The following is a 15,750-nucleotide window of genomic DNA, read 5'->3' as shown; positions in this document are numbered from 1 at the left end:
CTGCTGAAAAGAAAACTAGAGATTAACATTCTGTGGGCAGGCCTACACTTCTAACAAGATTTTCCCTCAGGTTTAAAGTCTATCTCGCACCCACTGAAGACAGCAAGTGGTACAGGATCGGGGCCGTCTTGAACAAGAACCGTTTCCTTCAACAAAAGCCAAGCTAAAATTGGAAGCGCCAGAGTATGGGAGGAAAATTTAATTTCCTGGGTATCACATTAGTAAATATATCAAGTCGAACCCAAGTCTACCCTGTCTACTTTTTAGTTACTGTTTCAATAATGTTTGAAGGAAAATGAAGTTCCGTTAACTCACAATGAAAGCTACGGTGTGGCCTTTTACATCAAATCTCACAATCAGCACAATTAGCTATCACAGACACACGCAGGTGCTGAATTTAGTGTTCAACGCAGTGTTTGCATTTCACAATAAAATTTGAGTTGGATCATATAAAGAGATAATAGGTGACTTTCCCAGGATTTCCAGCAGGGAACGTTTCCACTTCGTTAGCATGACACAATAACGGAGCACCTGTTCCACGCTGGAAAGTTTCTTTCAGGGGGCAGTATCAGTGGCTGGCGTTGTTTAAACTCCCCTCAACATTCGTATTTAAATGGTGGGATTATACTGAAGCATCAGGTATAACCAAGCTGCATTCATCTTGGAGAGGATCAAAACTCACAACAATGAATTCCAGCCTGGGGTTAAGTTCTCGTTATTTGCTGAAGAGGGAGGGTTAACACATGAGATGTCCAATTCACAGGGAATTTACAGCAGCCGCCCACCCTCTACAACCCAGATGGCTGACCCAGCCTAGCAGAGTTGTTGTTTAACCAGGAGAGGAGTTTGGAAGTTTTCCAACTGAACAGAGTTTTGTCAGGAAAACTCCCCAATTCATCAAACTGTTTTGCAAAAACACCTTCAGTTCAACAAACTTGAAAAAAAAACAACAACAAAACAAAACACAAAAAGGATGTCAAAGGAATGTCCATTTCAGTCACCTAGGGACAGCATGGCCCATTGAAAATACCCTGCACCAGGGTTTCAAAACAACTTCCCTGGCCCAGGTTTCCACTTCAAAACAGAACTTCTTGTGAAATGGAAATCCTGGGTTTCCAGAGAAAATCAGAGCAGAAACAAAAGTATTCCGATAAAATTCACCCATCTCTGCGTGTTAGCAAACATCGAGGACGTGTTCATAAAGACGTCCAGGTCCAGTCCCTCTGCCTGCTCTTACAGAAACAGCGCAGGCTGGAAATGCTCCGGCCGAGGCAACAGCTTGCCTTGCAACAGGCAGCGGAGGGAGGACTGGATCTGGTCTGTCGGTCTGTGGTGTTATGAACCGGATCACAGGCCCACTCCGCATCGCTGTGCACTGCGTTCCGACTCACCTACCAGGCAAGCAGGGCAAATCCACGGATTTAGGAACAACCTGAAGCTGAGGCATTCTAGGGGAGCACAAGTTCCTTCATACAATTGCCAAGGATTTTTTTTTCCTGCTCTCTCAGCTTCTCTGTAGCCAGCCCTTGCTGTTAGCACTGCCCCGTACAGCACCAGCCTCTTCCCTCACATCTGCACTCGAGGCAAAATCTCCATTTACAGAATTGCCATAAGGAGAAAACTTTTTAGGGGAACACCTTTTGCCCAGTCCGGCTGTCGAATATCCTACAGCAGGGAGCAGTCATCAACACGGGTAAACAATATCTCGCTCCTTTAAAAGTCCATTAAGTGAATTCATCTATTATTAGAAATCTGTTTAGCAGAAGAGAATGATCAGTCTGCCACAGAACGTAAGACAATTCATTTGTTCCTTTATGCACTTAAAATGGCTTACAGCAATGGCTTGAATCGTGGCCAAGTAGATAAGGGCAAGTTCATCCAGACCACAAGACAGCGTCAGTCCAACAACCTGTGCAGAGATCAAAAAGAACATGTATAAATCCAGCCCTCAAAAATTCTATTATTCTCGACGGTTTCTTGTTGTAACAAGTTTTAAGTGCTAATTCTAAGCCCTACTTTGTGAGCTGTACACATAATGTTATGTTAAACATGTTATTCCTGATCTGGGAAAGAACCACAGAAATTGTTCTTGCCCTTGCAAAGAAATGAAGAACAAACAGCACAGTGCATGGGATTAGAGACAGATTAACTCTGACAGTTTGATGTTATGACTTCGATACTGCTCGTGAATGTATTTAATGTAATAATATGAAAATGCTATTACACAAAAATAGCTTTACAAAAGCATTTCTCCCCCTCCCTGCTAAGCACCCTCACACTGAAATACAATTAATAATTAAAGACTATATCTTAACTTCTTTTACTCTGACACAAATCAATACGGCACTGTAGTTACTCCAGATTAATATCAGCATAGGCAAGACCTGAACGCAGCCACAACTGTGGTAGGAAAGATGTGTTGGTATCACCAGTATTTGCACATGGCCATCATACCAAGGGACTGCTGATTCTGCTGCAGCATATAATTATTTTATAAAATAATACAGGCATTATTAGGACCCCAAAATATGTCATCTATTTTTCAAATGTTTCTCTCATTTGTGTTTTAAAACGTGTTGCAGTGCTCAGGCTTACTTTTTCTTCTCTCAGCCTCAAATACAGCAGATTTCAGTGCTGGTGAGTAGCTTGAGATGCTCACATGCCATTTTGAAGTACATTTTTGCATTAATCACCAAACATTTTGAGATCATCAAATTATACTCTTATGATATTCTTCTGTTATAATTCTGCACAGTGATATCCTGGCTGGTGACCCAGCTGATCTGCCACCATGAAGTCCAGTGAGGAGAAACATCCAAACGTTTACAGAAGGGCTGAAAATCTCCCCAGCACTCTGGTGAACTTCCAAATGCTGCTTTTTCTGCTCCCAGATTGTAATGCTCTGAAAATTTCTTTGTACAGAACACAATATTTCAATCCCTTTAAGTTGCAAAAGTAGCAATTTTAAAACCACAAGCCAGAATCAGATCAGGTTTACCTTTGAATAAAGATGCGTGAAGCACCATAGCGGCATGTTTCTAATCCTGAGAGCACGTATGCCCATTTTTAACAGTAAGTTTCTGTTAAAATTTACTACCCAACAACTCTAATACAGCACATTTACTGATCATTCATCTGTTTAAATCAAGAGATCTCTCTTCAGAATATTTCATTCCTTTCCCAGATAGGCATACCCAAATTTGTGTTGAAATTCACTGCAACAGATAGGCAAAATTTGGCAGAGAGGGGAGTTAACAACAGCAAGCACTGCTAGTCAGGGCTCTGAAATGTGATTCCTAGGAAAGATACTGGGACACACACGGCACTCATATTTTTAGAAAAGAAATGTGGCAGTAGTGATATCTCAACTGCAATGATCTCTGGTTTTCTACAGAAACATTAGCACACTTTGAAATGCAGCAAGAAACCCAAATCCTACGGGATAGTTTAAACCGCTGAGGAGTAAGCTCTAAATTGAAAAAAAAAAAGCTCCTTCCAAGCTTTTTTTTTTTACCTTCTATTGACCTTTTTGCAAAGACAGGCTGTTTCTTACCATGCCCTTTAGTGTCAGATCTGTTAAGGGAGATCTGTTACCATGGAAATCTGGCCAAACATGTAAATCAACAGTGAGGAAACCCACAGGCAAAGATTTCTTAATCAGATCCAGGTGACTGTTCAAGTATGTATATATACTGTGAGCACTAGAAGAAAAACAAGTTGGAAAAAGGGGGGGGAGGTTATTCATCAAACAGAAAACATTTGTGCTACCATCAAACGCAGAAAACCCAGTTCAAGGGGCCATCTGAATTCCTCCACCTCGCAGGATGAGGGGAGATAACGGCAATTTGTGATCTCGAGTTTGTACACTGACTCCTACACGTCCCTAGACGAGCCACGGCAGTTGGGTATTTTGGAGGCTGCTGCTGCTTGTCTCTAGCAGAAAGGTGCTGACACTGTCAAAGAGAAAACTGAAGAACAGAATGCTGAGAGAGAGGAATAAGGAGGATTCCAGATAGAAATGAAAATCAAATTGCTTTACAAAAATTTCTCTGATTAATCAATAGCACTTGGACGTACAGCTTTCCTTTTTTAAACCATAATTATTTCAGTGTGTGTTATGATTAAAACACAGCATTTAGGGTGGAGGAGAGAAAGCAAGTGGCTGCTATTTTAGGGAGGAGCCGAACATGGGCCTAAATATGATTGTATCCAAGTTCAGATACTACACCCAGCTCCACAAGATCCAACAGACTTTTTCCTGGACCAAGAGTAATCGTAGGACTAATGGTGAATTCTTCAGCGCTTTGGCTTGCAGTGACTCCAGTGACATTCCATTTTAAAAATGTTGCAATTATGCTCTGACTATTTTTTCAAACACTCAGTGCTATCATAAACAGATTCATATATATCTTTCGACTCCTCTGAAATCTCCAAGTGGGGCATTTAATTCTAGACACCTGGGTCAATAAAAGCATCTAACCCTAATTACAATTGATTAGTCATTGTCTCATCCACTGTAGACCCAAACAGTGATATTCATTTAGCCTCTATATGTATATTCAATCATGCACTAATGAGGTCCCTAAGGGAATTTGGCATATGCTTTACTAGTTTGACTTCTGACCTGCTAGCAGCTGTATATTTATACTTTGCATTCAACCATTCAGCTGCATGTTTTTTCAATTATACCTTACCATGTGTATGCTATCAGAGGATATCATTCAAAATGAAGTACACTTGGAAGACATTAAAATAACTAATTCACATCATTATTCACATACTTTAAAATGTACTTTATGTGTCTTCCTGGACCTGAATTATGATAATTTTGAGGTCACAATCATTTTTCCCCCTTGTTGTAAAAGTGGTCCTGTTTTCTACGTCCCTAATGACTGCACTATAAGCTGTACATGCTAAGGACAAAGTCATTTTATTTCCAGTCTAAATCATGGCTTGGCTGTCGAGGAGGAAAGGAAAGGAAAGCTTCCCTCAACCACAGACCTACCAGACATCCCAGCTTCTATCTGATCTCCATCTGCTTGACTGCTCTCACAAGGATTGGCCATTTGTGCAGCTCTGACAGAGCTGAAGTTCAGCCAGCCATGCTTAAGACCCACATAACCTTGGAATTACACTTTTTTTCACACCTTTTACTTCCCCCCCCCCATATTGATATGGATTTCAAGGCACTACATTTGGACTCAGCGACTGGCAAAACCCTTCGAACACATGCCAGTTCCAGTTTCTACCATGTTTGTGTTATACATAGCATTATACCAGCAGCTCTCTGGAGCTTTTTCTATTCAGCTCTATAAGAAGGTATCAGTAGCAGCTTGATTGGACTTGCACAGCTGAGCACAAGCTATTGCTACTAAAAAGGAACTCAGTTGAAAGTGGAGCATAAGAAAGCAATGCAAGTTTGCCCAGGGTTATGTTCATATTAGGGACATAACTTCAGAGAGCAACAAGAGGTACTTCATCTGTTCAGGAATTCTGGAAGATGCCAGCAGGCATCTTTCAGGAAAAAATCTAAAAATTTTAAATTTCTCAGTCTAAAAAAAAAAAAGAAATTAAAAAGGCTCTAAAACATCTAGAGGTACAGAGAACTGCCAAATATCATCATTATGTTCTGCTTGGAAAATCCCATTATTGCTGACAGATAATGCGTCGTTTCACCACTTTTTTCTCAGAACCCTTCTCTTTAGATGGGGAGATGACATTGAGAAGTGAAAGAAGGGAGATTCTGTCCTAAAATGCAGCATTTCACAAAGCCCCAAAGGGTATATAAATCTCTGCTGTCAAACAGCTGGTCACTTTTTTCCTCCAGAAGATTAGAAGCTGTCATTCTAGGAAACATTAATATTTAAACCTCAAAGCATAAATGATTGTATTATTTCTTTTTTAAATTTCCTACTCGGGCCTACCTATACAGGATTTACTGTATCAGTGATGGCTACATGTCAGACCTACACAATACACAGACTGAAGACCAAAAGTGCTACACACACAGCACTTTCTGCAGCTCACTGAACTGCATGAAAAACCCCAACGTTTGTTGCTTACAGAGTATGCCAATTAGTTAGACCAAATGCTAAATTTACAGCTGTCCAGAAAATCCTCATGAAATTCAAGCCTCTCCACTTCCAGTAAAAGAAGGGAAAAGAGAATGTAGGAATAGTACTGGGAGGGTTGCACAAGAGCAGTCTTCAGCACAAGTGGTCAGCAGGAGCTGGTCTCTGGCAAGTTTGCCTAAGCCACTTGTGCCTGGACAAGTTACCACAAATGACTGAAACAGTGACAAATGCAGCTTGCAAACCCCTGCTCCTGGTACAGGCAAAGGAACAGAAGTCTGCACAGCCAAGCTTCTGAGATCAGCTGCTCAGCAAGCAGTTTGGCACTGCTGGACCTACCTGTGAGCAGCGTTGGGAGCCTGGCAGAAAGGAAAGAGACTCAGGAAGGCAGAGTAGGTGATGGGCAGCCACAAGTGAGAGGCACAGATTTGTGAGCTCTGATGGTGTGTTTTAATGATCCAGACATGCACGTGCTTCTTGTCACTACAAAACCAGCCTAACTCTTCACAGTGTTGCTCCAAGCACAGGAAGTAACGGTAATGTGCAACTGCACATGTAAATTTGGAATTCTCATTTGTTTTCTTTCAGTGACCACTTGCAGTGGCTGAACAGATATAAACTCCTACACCCACACTAAACATAATAAACCAGATTCTCTGAAATATTCTCCTGAGATTCCCAGGCAAATAATTTATCATCATCACCAGCAATCCCCCAAAACAAGACACTATGTTCTTATTAAGTGTATGACTTAATGTAAATAAATGCATAATCCAAAGTTTGGGCCAACATTGCTTACTAAAAAAATGTGTCGCACTTGTACAGCTACTGCTGCAAGTCCTTGTGCTAAGGCTTGAAGCTTGTGCTCCATGTGGTGAAGGAAATGAAAAAATCAGGAGTAAAAATCCGTTCAAATTGCAAGGTTCCTGATTTTTGCTTGTTCAAATTAAATTCTTTAATTAATATTTGAGACGGATAAGGAGAAAGAGGATAGGGAAAATTCAAATAGACTTGTTTACTAAATCTTTAGCTATCCTAACATTTCATTAGCAGAGTAATATCTGGAAAGCATGATAAAAATACCATAGAGCAACTTAATTTTGTAAAAAACTCTCATCCTTTTTATAAAATACTACCACCATTTTTTAGCAATGCTATCCTCTACAGTTTTACTAAATGCAGAAGAGTCAAATCCAAAATTATGACACCATACACCCGGATAATGTGGAGTTCTATTCCCAATATTCTGTATTTAGTGTCCTATTCACATCACAGTCCAAGCTTTTTGCACTGTGAAATGAATTGTGATCAGTTCGCTCAGTATCAGACCTAGTGCAGACAAGCAGGCTGGTGTATACTCATTTTTTCAGCTCAAAAATAAATGGTTTATCCTGGCACTACAGACTAAACCAATTGTTTGTCTTAAGCTTGTGCTTCATATGGGGGCACCGGAAAAATGGCCTGGAAGCCAACATTTTAGAAGAAAACCCAGATCAATCCTTATTCTAAACATACACAGATGCATTTATTTCCCGATTTCCTTTTTTAAAGAACAACAAAAAGAATTCTAGGAAGCCTGAATCTGTTTCTTGTTGAATGAAGTCCAGTGCATTTCTGGGAATCTTGGACTAGTTAACAAACAAGTACAGCACTGGGTACAACAAAGCATGGAAGGGTCATCCAGAGACACCAGGTAGCTTTATTCCCCAGGGAGAACTGAAAATAACTGTATAACCGCATGCCTTTAGTACATCTATCAGGACTGAGCCTTGCCTTTTAGACCAGAGTGAGAAACTAAAGATAGATGCCAAGTTTGCTGGTTTTTTCCTTTAATCCAAGGAGGAAAAAGAAATTAAAAGAGAATCAATTTTTCAACCAGTGTGCCTAACTGTTCAGCTAAGATCTCTCTGGGAGTGATGTGAACTATCCTAAAAGGAATCCAAGCCAAAGGAGCTTGAGAGAGTCCAGATCTGACAGAAGCGTCTGGGCTGGCTTCATTCACTTCTAAAGCAGACCAAACTAAAATTCCACATCGCACACAGCCTCCTGCACAGGAATCCTGCAGTTACCTCCAATTCACTCCTACATTTTACGTTTGGTCTAAAAATTCATCCTGGAATTCTCTGTTCTATTTGTGCTGCCATGCAGAAGTTTTTCATACAGTGCCTATACCGTCCTGTAGGTGACTGTTCCAAAAATATTGAGTAATATATTCCTAATTAAGCTCTATCTCATGCTTGGAGCTTAATAGTGTCATCTTCAAACTGAGACATACAATTAGCTCAAAGCATACAGGTCTGCTAAACAGGGCTGATGCTACGGTATCAAGAAATACCCTGGGCCAGATTAAAAAAACCACTGAAAAGCAGAAAGCTAATATCACCACTTAGATATGCCAAAGGTATCTGAGGGGAGTTTAAAGCTTTCATCTTTGAGCAATCATCTGGCAAGCCTTTGTAAATACTTCCAACCCACTCTCAGACTGTTAATTCCCCTGTTTCAGAATAAGGAATACAGTGTGCCATCAATTTGTAAGGCGTGATAGAGGAGTAAGAAGAGTGACCTGGCTGCAGCCTTTGACTGTAGTTCTGGGAAGGCGACATGGCCTCGGACCACATGGTCTATCTGAAAAAGAGGAAAGCAACATTTTTAGAACAATTATATCTTAAAAATTTGGTCTCAGAAAGGGGTAATGCGGTGTCATAACTTTAAAAAAGACAAGAAAGCTTCTAAATTACTCATGAGGTGTAAAGTCCTAGTCCTAGTGAAGCCAATGGCAAAACTCCCACTGACATTAGTGGATTCAGGATTTGGCTTAAAAACAGTAAGAAAAAACAACCAGTGCTGTACCAAAAATAGGCAAAATGCTAAGCAGGCAGCTCCTCAGTCCAAAGAGCAAACTGCAAGGGTGACTTCTCTCCTGTCCAGCAGTACCTGAGAGCACATCCCCTGTCTCTCCATTCTCTCATTGGAATTCTACCAGGAGCATCTTCGTGGCCCAAGACCCTACACCTTCCTGTATCGCACTGTTATAATAAAACACACGGTGTGTTGTCATCCTGATAGATGCTCCATTTGTTCACTGCAGGAAACAAAATGTATACCCTGACAAGCAATTATTGCTATATAAAAGGATCAATATAGGTTCTGTCCAGACTAAATTTATAAATCTGCTCGTCCTTTCACTTCCCCGTGGCCACCATTATTCACAAAACAAAGTATCAGGTACAACAACACAGGCTTTTAAGACAATAATTCAGCAGGTTTTGTGGCCTCTCAATATCATCCCATCAGAGGTGACAGTAAAAGCTAAGGAGGCAGAACTAGAGCTACTCAAGAGCACCGAGTGTATTTGGCAATACCTATTGGCAGCAATCCACATCAGAGATTTAACTTTTAACAGCATGAGTGTAGTCCTTAACCAATGTAGGGAAGCAATGAAGCACACACATCTGAACATAGCATGTATTGCTATAACAGCAAAAACCAAAACTCAGCCCTGTGCGTGCATTGGAAACAAAGCTCAGACCTGAATTCTGCAGTCTTGCAGAATCTCTAAAACTTAGGAGCAGCTCATAAATTCAGAAATAAATCTATGAATAAATATCATATACATGTGCGCTATGAAAACACTTTACACAAAAATGTCACGAGGATGGAGCCAGGCTCTTCTCGGTGACAAACAATGATAGGACAAGGGGTAACGGACACAAGCTGGAACACAGGAGGTTCCACTGAAATTTGAGAAGAAACTTCTTCTCAGTGAGGGTGACAGAGCACTGGACCAGGCTGCCCAGAGAGGTTGTGGAGTCTCCTTCTCTGCAGACATTCAAAACCCGCCTGGACGCCTTCCTGTGTAACCTCATCTGGGTGTTCCTGCTCCGGCAGGGGGATTGGACTGGATGAGCTTTGGAGGTCCCTTCCAATCCCTGACGGTCTGGGATTCTGTGATTCTGTGAAGTTATGAAGACAGATATTTCAATGCTTTTAATTCAAGACGTGGCCCCATCAGAGCTCCATGTAGAAAACCTTCTCTGCTATTCTTTATTTTACCGTTTGCAATGATGCCGTGCCATCCTGTGTCTCTGTTGTGCAACATCTTTCTTCCTATAAATTTTGAAAATCCAGTGCAAAAGCCCACCTCATAGACAAGCTAACAAGCTTTTTCAAAACAAGCGGAGTTCTTAATTATTCACTTGGACTGTCTGCACCAAGTTTAAAAATCCAACAGACTTTTTTCCCAGCTGTATCAATAAAAAATTAATTAGAGGTTGACTTTTAAAGGGAAGTGTATCTGTTTTACTTTCAAGAAGTTCAACAGACTGTTCAAATTTCATTAAAATAATTCACCTTTGGGCACAAATCAAGCAATGAAAAGAATCCCAAAACATGCCCATTTTATTTTTTGTTTGTTTTCAGAAAGCCTGAAGTATGAGAAAGCAAGATCTCACAAAGACTACGGCTTTAAAATGACAAAGATAATGAATGCAACCTATCTTCCACACTACTGTGAATGTACACTGCTTCCTCCTATGGCTCCCCATGTGATTTCTGTACATACAACCTCAAGAAAACCACATGAGATATTCTAAGAATGTTTTAATAAGACAGCTTCCTCAGGATACCTAACAGTACTTAGAGCTGACTTCTGCTATGGGTCCTAACAAGACCACACATTTTTTTCCCCAGCAATTTCTTTAATGACTCAGTAACGTCTTGTCCTCTGGTACCAGAATGGAAAGGATTTATAAAATTATCTTTCTGAAATGCCCTAACTCTCATGGTACATTTTAAGTGTGGAACCACCCTGAGCCAGCCAAGAAAAAACACTGACTTGCTCTATCCCCTCTAGAGCTTAGTTAAGTGTCTTGACCTGCTTTGGATTAAGTGTATAGACACTTCTCCTCTCAGAAATGTTCTTACAAAGAAATGCACAGGATTTGCCATTTTCCCTTTAAAGTGGTGGTATACGAGCAGTAATTTAATTTGACTGCTGGTTGTTGCAGCTACCAATAAAATGGGACACTTTGGTTCTAGTCCCGTCTTGACCTGAAAAATGCACGCACATCCCACCTGCTGTGAGAGCCACGAGGATAACGATGGGTTGGAGATGCGATGGGAAGCGGAGGCTGCAGGAGAGGAAGAGATGCCTCTCCCAGTGAAGCTGTGACACTGTGGAGAGGAATGCTGGATTCACGTGGGCAAGGACCACGCACAGGGAACACCAATCCATAGCTCAGCCCTTCGGGTGTGTCTGGGCTTCCCAATGCAGGATTATTTCTGTTTCTCATTCAGTGACTACTTCATATGGAATGCATAAATGCAGAGATGCCCCAATCTCCTACTTCCTGGACATGTACCCTGATCACAAGGCTTTTAAAAAGGTGGGTGGTGCTGGGTCTGAGTAAGACAGCAATTACGACTGCAATTTGGGAAAGACCCAACCCACCTGTGTTTCTAGTGAGCTTACAGAGGACGCCCACAGGACCTCTCCTGTTGTTTCTCAAGAGGATCTTGGCATCTCACCCCTGAGGGCAGTCAGTATTTCAGCACACTAAGCACAGAGGCACACAGGGAGCTTTAGGAGCTCCCGGGTTTAGGCAGCCACTAAGGTCTTGCTGTCACTTTTGGACTCTAGCCTAAAGACTGTTTTACACACCTAGCCTTTCTTTAAATTTGACATCGGAGTTTTAGTTCTGACTGCCTCCCTGTAACTAAGAAAATTCTTTTTTAGATAATCCAGTCTGGTTTTAATTTTTATTGATAAATTAAACTAAACTAATATAGCTGGACTCTGCATTCGAGGAAAGAACTACGGTAACAATATGGACAGTATCTAACTAGACAGGACAACATGTTAACATATTACTATTCTGTCCATCTTTCACTTATGCCCATCAAAGAGCACAATTGTTCGATATAACACAATATGTATCATTTTCTTTATCTCAAAGTCTTTCTCAGCTTCCTGATAAAGAATGAGTGCCTATTTACCTACAGAACAGTAACAATGACCATCACCACCATTGTAAAAGGAAGTCATACCCTTCGTGCTCTGCCCCAGATATAATCCCCTATCAGCATGCAAATGAACAGTTTGTAAAAGACACAACAACCAACCGTTTATTGTGTTCAGCACCATGGCATCTCCTGTGATCTTACAGAGGTGTTTCAGGCAGAGCTCAGCCTGAACTGGCAGTGAAGCTATCCTGAATGACAGCAGTAATGGCAAACCTCCCATCTTGGAGTCTGTTGTGTCTCCAAACACTCACCAGCTTCCCTGTAGCACTTTGACCTCCTTCATTCAACCACAATCCAGGTACCATCGCAGAGAAATAAGGTCCCCAAATACCAGGCACAAAAATGGGTGCTTCACTGACCTGGAAAGGCAAGAGAAAGCTCTAGTAAATTCAATTACCTGTCAAAGTAAGCACTTTACAACTAATGTTTGGCAGCTATCAGAGTCCAATACTGAAATGGTACCTGCTCCTCCACTGGAGTTACCAACATGAGTGGAGATGTATCAGTAGAGATTTACTCTGAGGAGAATGTGGAGAAATATGTCCCCCATTCGCATCATTTTTAGATGACATGACACAGCTGCAGCTACTGATTGCACAACTGCCCCCATTCACTCCCATTTACAGACCAGCTGGGTCTGGCCATGCAGAAAGTAAGATAATGCCATCAGCTCCCAAGGCTTGCTGTGGGACCCCAACTCCAGTGGTCTCAGTTAGGTGCTTTGGGTGGAAGCTGCAAACCTGGGCTGGGCAAAGGGGATTTGTTTGTGTTAGCCAAGAGGAAACACTTGCCTGGGTAAACATTAGATTCTGCCCCTTACTTAGGCTTAGCTTTACAGAAACCACTCCTCCCTAAGCTCTACCTTCCAGAAACCGAACAGGACTGTATTCTACTGCTTGTGCACAAATATATCACCCATATATACAGTGTTATCCTCTCCTATGCAATATCTTAGTGGTTAGACCACTCAGGATGTGGGAGACACTGGTACATTTCCTTTCTCTGCTTCAGAAGATGCAAATTACCAGTTTATAAGGGTGGAGGGCATTTTCCTTCCTCTTATAAAGCTGTTCCACTTTCAATATGCATTGATAGACTTTCTAGACTTCCTTTCTGGTTCAGAAAGCAAGCCTAAGGAAGGATACTAGCAAGGAGAGAGTCTAGTAAGGCACAGCACAGATGTGGAATGGGGCAGTGGAACTTGGGTCCTAGCACTTGCTACACAGAGCGGTTATGTACTCTGCACTAGTTGAACGTATAATTCTTGCAGACTACCTGTCTTCTCTTTGGACCATGATTCGTGTTTTCTCTTCCAGGACTCCGAGAAGAGGAAACAAGAGAACTCCCTAACAAAATAAGTCTGTATGCTTGCAATGCTGGAACAGCAAAAAAGAGAGGTCTTATCAATGAGACTATGGGTTTTTGTATTTAGACCTTGCTCTCCATTAGGAAAATTCTAGCCCCATTGAAGGATGCTTAAGGTTTGCTATTGATTTCAATAAGGCTTGGACTTCACATCAAAGTAGTTTTAAGGAGGAGTAATTAAAAATTCAGGCCTGTTCCTGTTAAACTTGATGCACATTTTCCCTATATTTAAACAGGCCAAACTTTAAAGACAGTTTTTGCCAGCAACTAGGGAATATGCTCCAAGATGCAGTTTACTGGCATTTGTGCAGCACACATGTTTAGTACATACACCAGCGGGGAGGTTTCTGTACAAACAATATTCTGCTCAAGCCATAAACTTACAATACAGCTGATTCTTGTCAAGAAGTAGGAAAACAAACCAACAAAAACTGGTTTCTCAAAATACATCACTACAGTGTTAAGCAATCCTGCTTTCTCTTAGGAACGCATCTAACAAATACAAGAATCTTGCTCAGTTCTCCACTATCAGCTCTAACGTGCTGACTTACTTTCACTAAAGATGTATGCGTGCACATGTGTCTGTGTGTCTGCGTAGGATTTTGGCTGACTGAACCCATTAAAGAGCAAGAATAGCTGCACTGAATTTAAAAAGGCATTTATGACTCCAAGTGGACGAAGCTACGTCAAAAACACTGCAAAGACATTTGGTTTTGTTTTGTTTTCTCTTAAAACTACAAATTAATACAGCTTGAGTTTTCAACACCTCTATGGGGCAAGCCTTCTTTTACAATTTCAATTAAAAAAAATGAAGTGCAACAGAAAACAAATCCTAAAATAACTCGATTTTTAGACCAATTCTACATCACTGACCTGACTGAGAACACAGCAAAAGGTCAACAATTCCCAGTTAGTATCTGGTCCAAACCAGCGATGGAAGTGCGCTGAGAACCCACGCGTCCCTTCTCATTCCCATCCTGCAGCGCTGGACACAACATCAGTCCCTAACAGGTGGGAAAGAACGCCTAGGGCAGACGGGACCTGGGTTTTCAAAGTCTCATCTCAAAGTTTGATAAAAAACATTAAAAACCCCCAAACTTTCTTCTGCCATTAGTCCAGAATTGTCCTATATGTCCCACTAAAGGCTTAAATTGATCAAAAGACCAAACTCCCCCTGGAGCCAGTACTTCTGGCCTAGTATTTCAGACACCCCCAGGAATTTGCCAGGACAGGATATTTCCATGCTGGCTCTCTTCAAATTACACCGAGACTTTCCTATCAAGTTACTACCAAAGTACCATCTGTACACATTCCAGCAACCTTTCAACACATAAACAGAGCAAACGAGGGAGCTGCGTATCGCCACACCGATGAGCACAGCCAGTGGGGTACCAGGTTATCGCTTTTTTTCTGCTGTGAGAACTTTTAACTGGAATAAAGAACACTGCCTATCATGCTGAGCTTTACCGATACTGCATACGGCATCACCACATTTCCTACTTCCTCCTTCCACTTCAAGAGTTTAATTCACATGTTGCAGACTGGGGGTTTTGATGCACATGGAAAGTGAAAAAATTGGGACAGTACATGCTCCCCTGAACAGACACAATCTTTGAGAAGCATCAGGGTGAACCTTCTTCCATAGATATACACATAAGAAATAGCAAATGGTTTCCATTTCCCCTCCTTGAAATATTTGGACGATGCTTAAGTTTTTCAAGCCATGCCGCAGCTGGCATTTGTGTTTTCATAATAAAAAGGCCAAATTCTGTCTGAGGATACATACCACCCAATCCCACTAAAACACGAGTAGACGTAAGCATACGGTTGGTGAAACAGTGCAAGTTTGTCGCAGAACCTAGAAGAGAAGCACAATTTGTCGGACTCGGAGCTCTTTTTGTTGCTCCAATAGCATGTCCCTTTCATAGCTCGCTCTGGCCTTCAGACATTTTTATGGTGCTATAGGAGGATCAATGTGGTGTCATTATTTTTTTTCCTTTAATGAGCTTAAGAAAATTCTTAATCTTTTAGTAGAAAAACAACATCTGTTTTAGATTTATGGGCAATTGATTTTTATTTTTAAAGCAAATAAGAGATGTCATCCTTCTCTGAAAGTTAAAATACTAATTCAAAGGAAGCCTCAGATTTTCTGCCTTCTATTTCACTTCAATTCACCCTGTGACACATTCCTGTTGTGAGGCATATTAACATTTATTATTTTTCACATGTAGCGAAACTGAAACACAGAGAGGATATCCTCTACAAGCTGTCAGAACAATCTCTGCACAGCAAT

The 15,750-nt window shown here is 41.2% G+C and overlaps 1 protein-coding gene across 1 annotated transcript in view; it reads right to left on the bottom strand.

The window, feature by feature from the left end:
* Positions 1 to 15,750, bottom strand: part of FGGY (FGGY carbohydrate kinase domain containing) — a gene marked incomplete at its 5' end in the record, with an annotated part of 87,041 nt that overhangs the window by 33,343 nt on the left and 37,948 nt on the right. The window contains 4 exons of the mRNA XM_010185880.1: positions 1,835 to 1,909; positions 3,554 to 3,701; positions 8,635 to 8,696; positions 12,344 to 12,451. Coding sequence (XP_010184182.1) covers positions 1,835 to 1,909; positions 3,554 to 3,701; positions 8,635 to 8,696; positions 12,344 to 12,451 — 393 coding nt within the window. The remainder of the gene's footprint in view (positions 1 to 1,834; positions 1,910 to 3,553; positions 3,702 to 8,634; positions 8,697 to 12,343; positions 12,452 to 15,750) is intronic.

The sequence above is a fragment of the Mesitornis unicolor genome, unplaced genomic scaffold (assembly GCF_000695765.1).
Source record: "Mesitornis unicolor isolate BGI_N332 unplaced genomic scaffold, ASM69576v1 scaffold13990, whole genome shotgun sequence".
Taxonomy (NCBI): domain Eukaryota; kingdom Metazoa; phylum Chordata; class Aves; order Mesitornithiformes; family Mesitornithidae; genus Mesitornis; species Mesitornis unicolor.
This window is presented reverse-complemented; position numbering and strand designations above follow the sequence as displayed.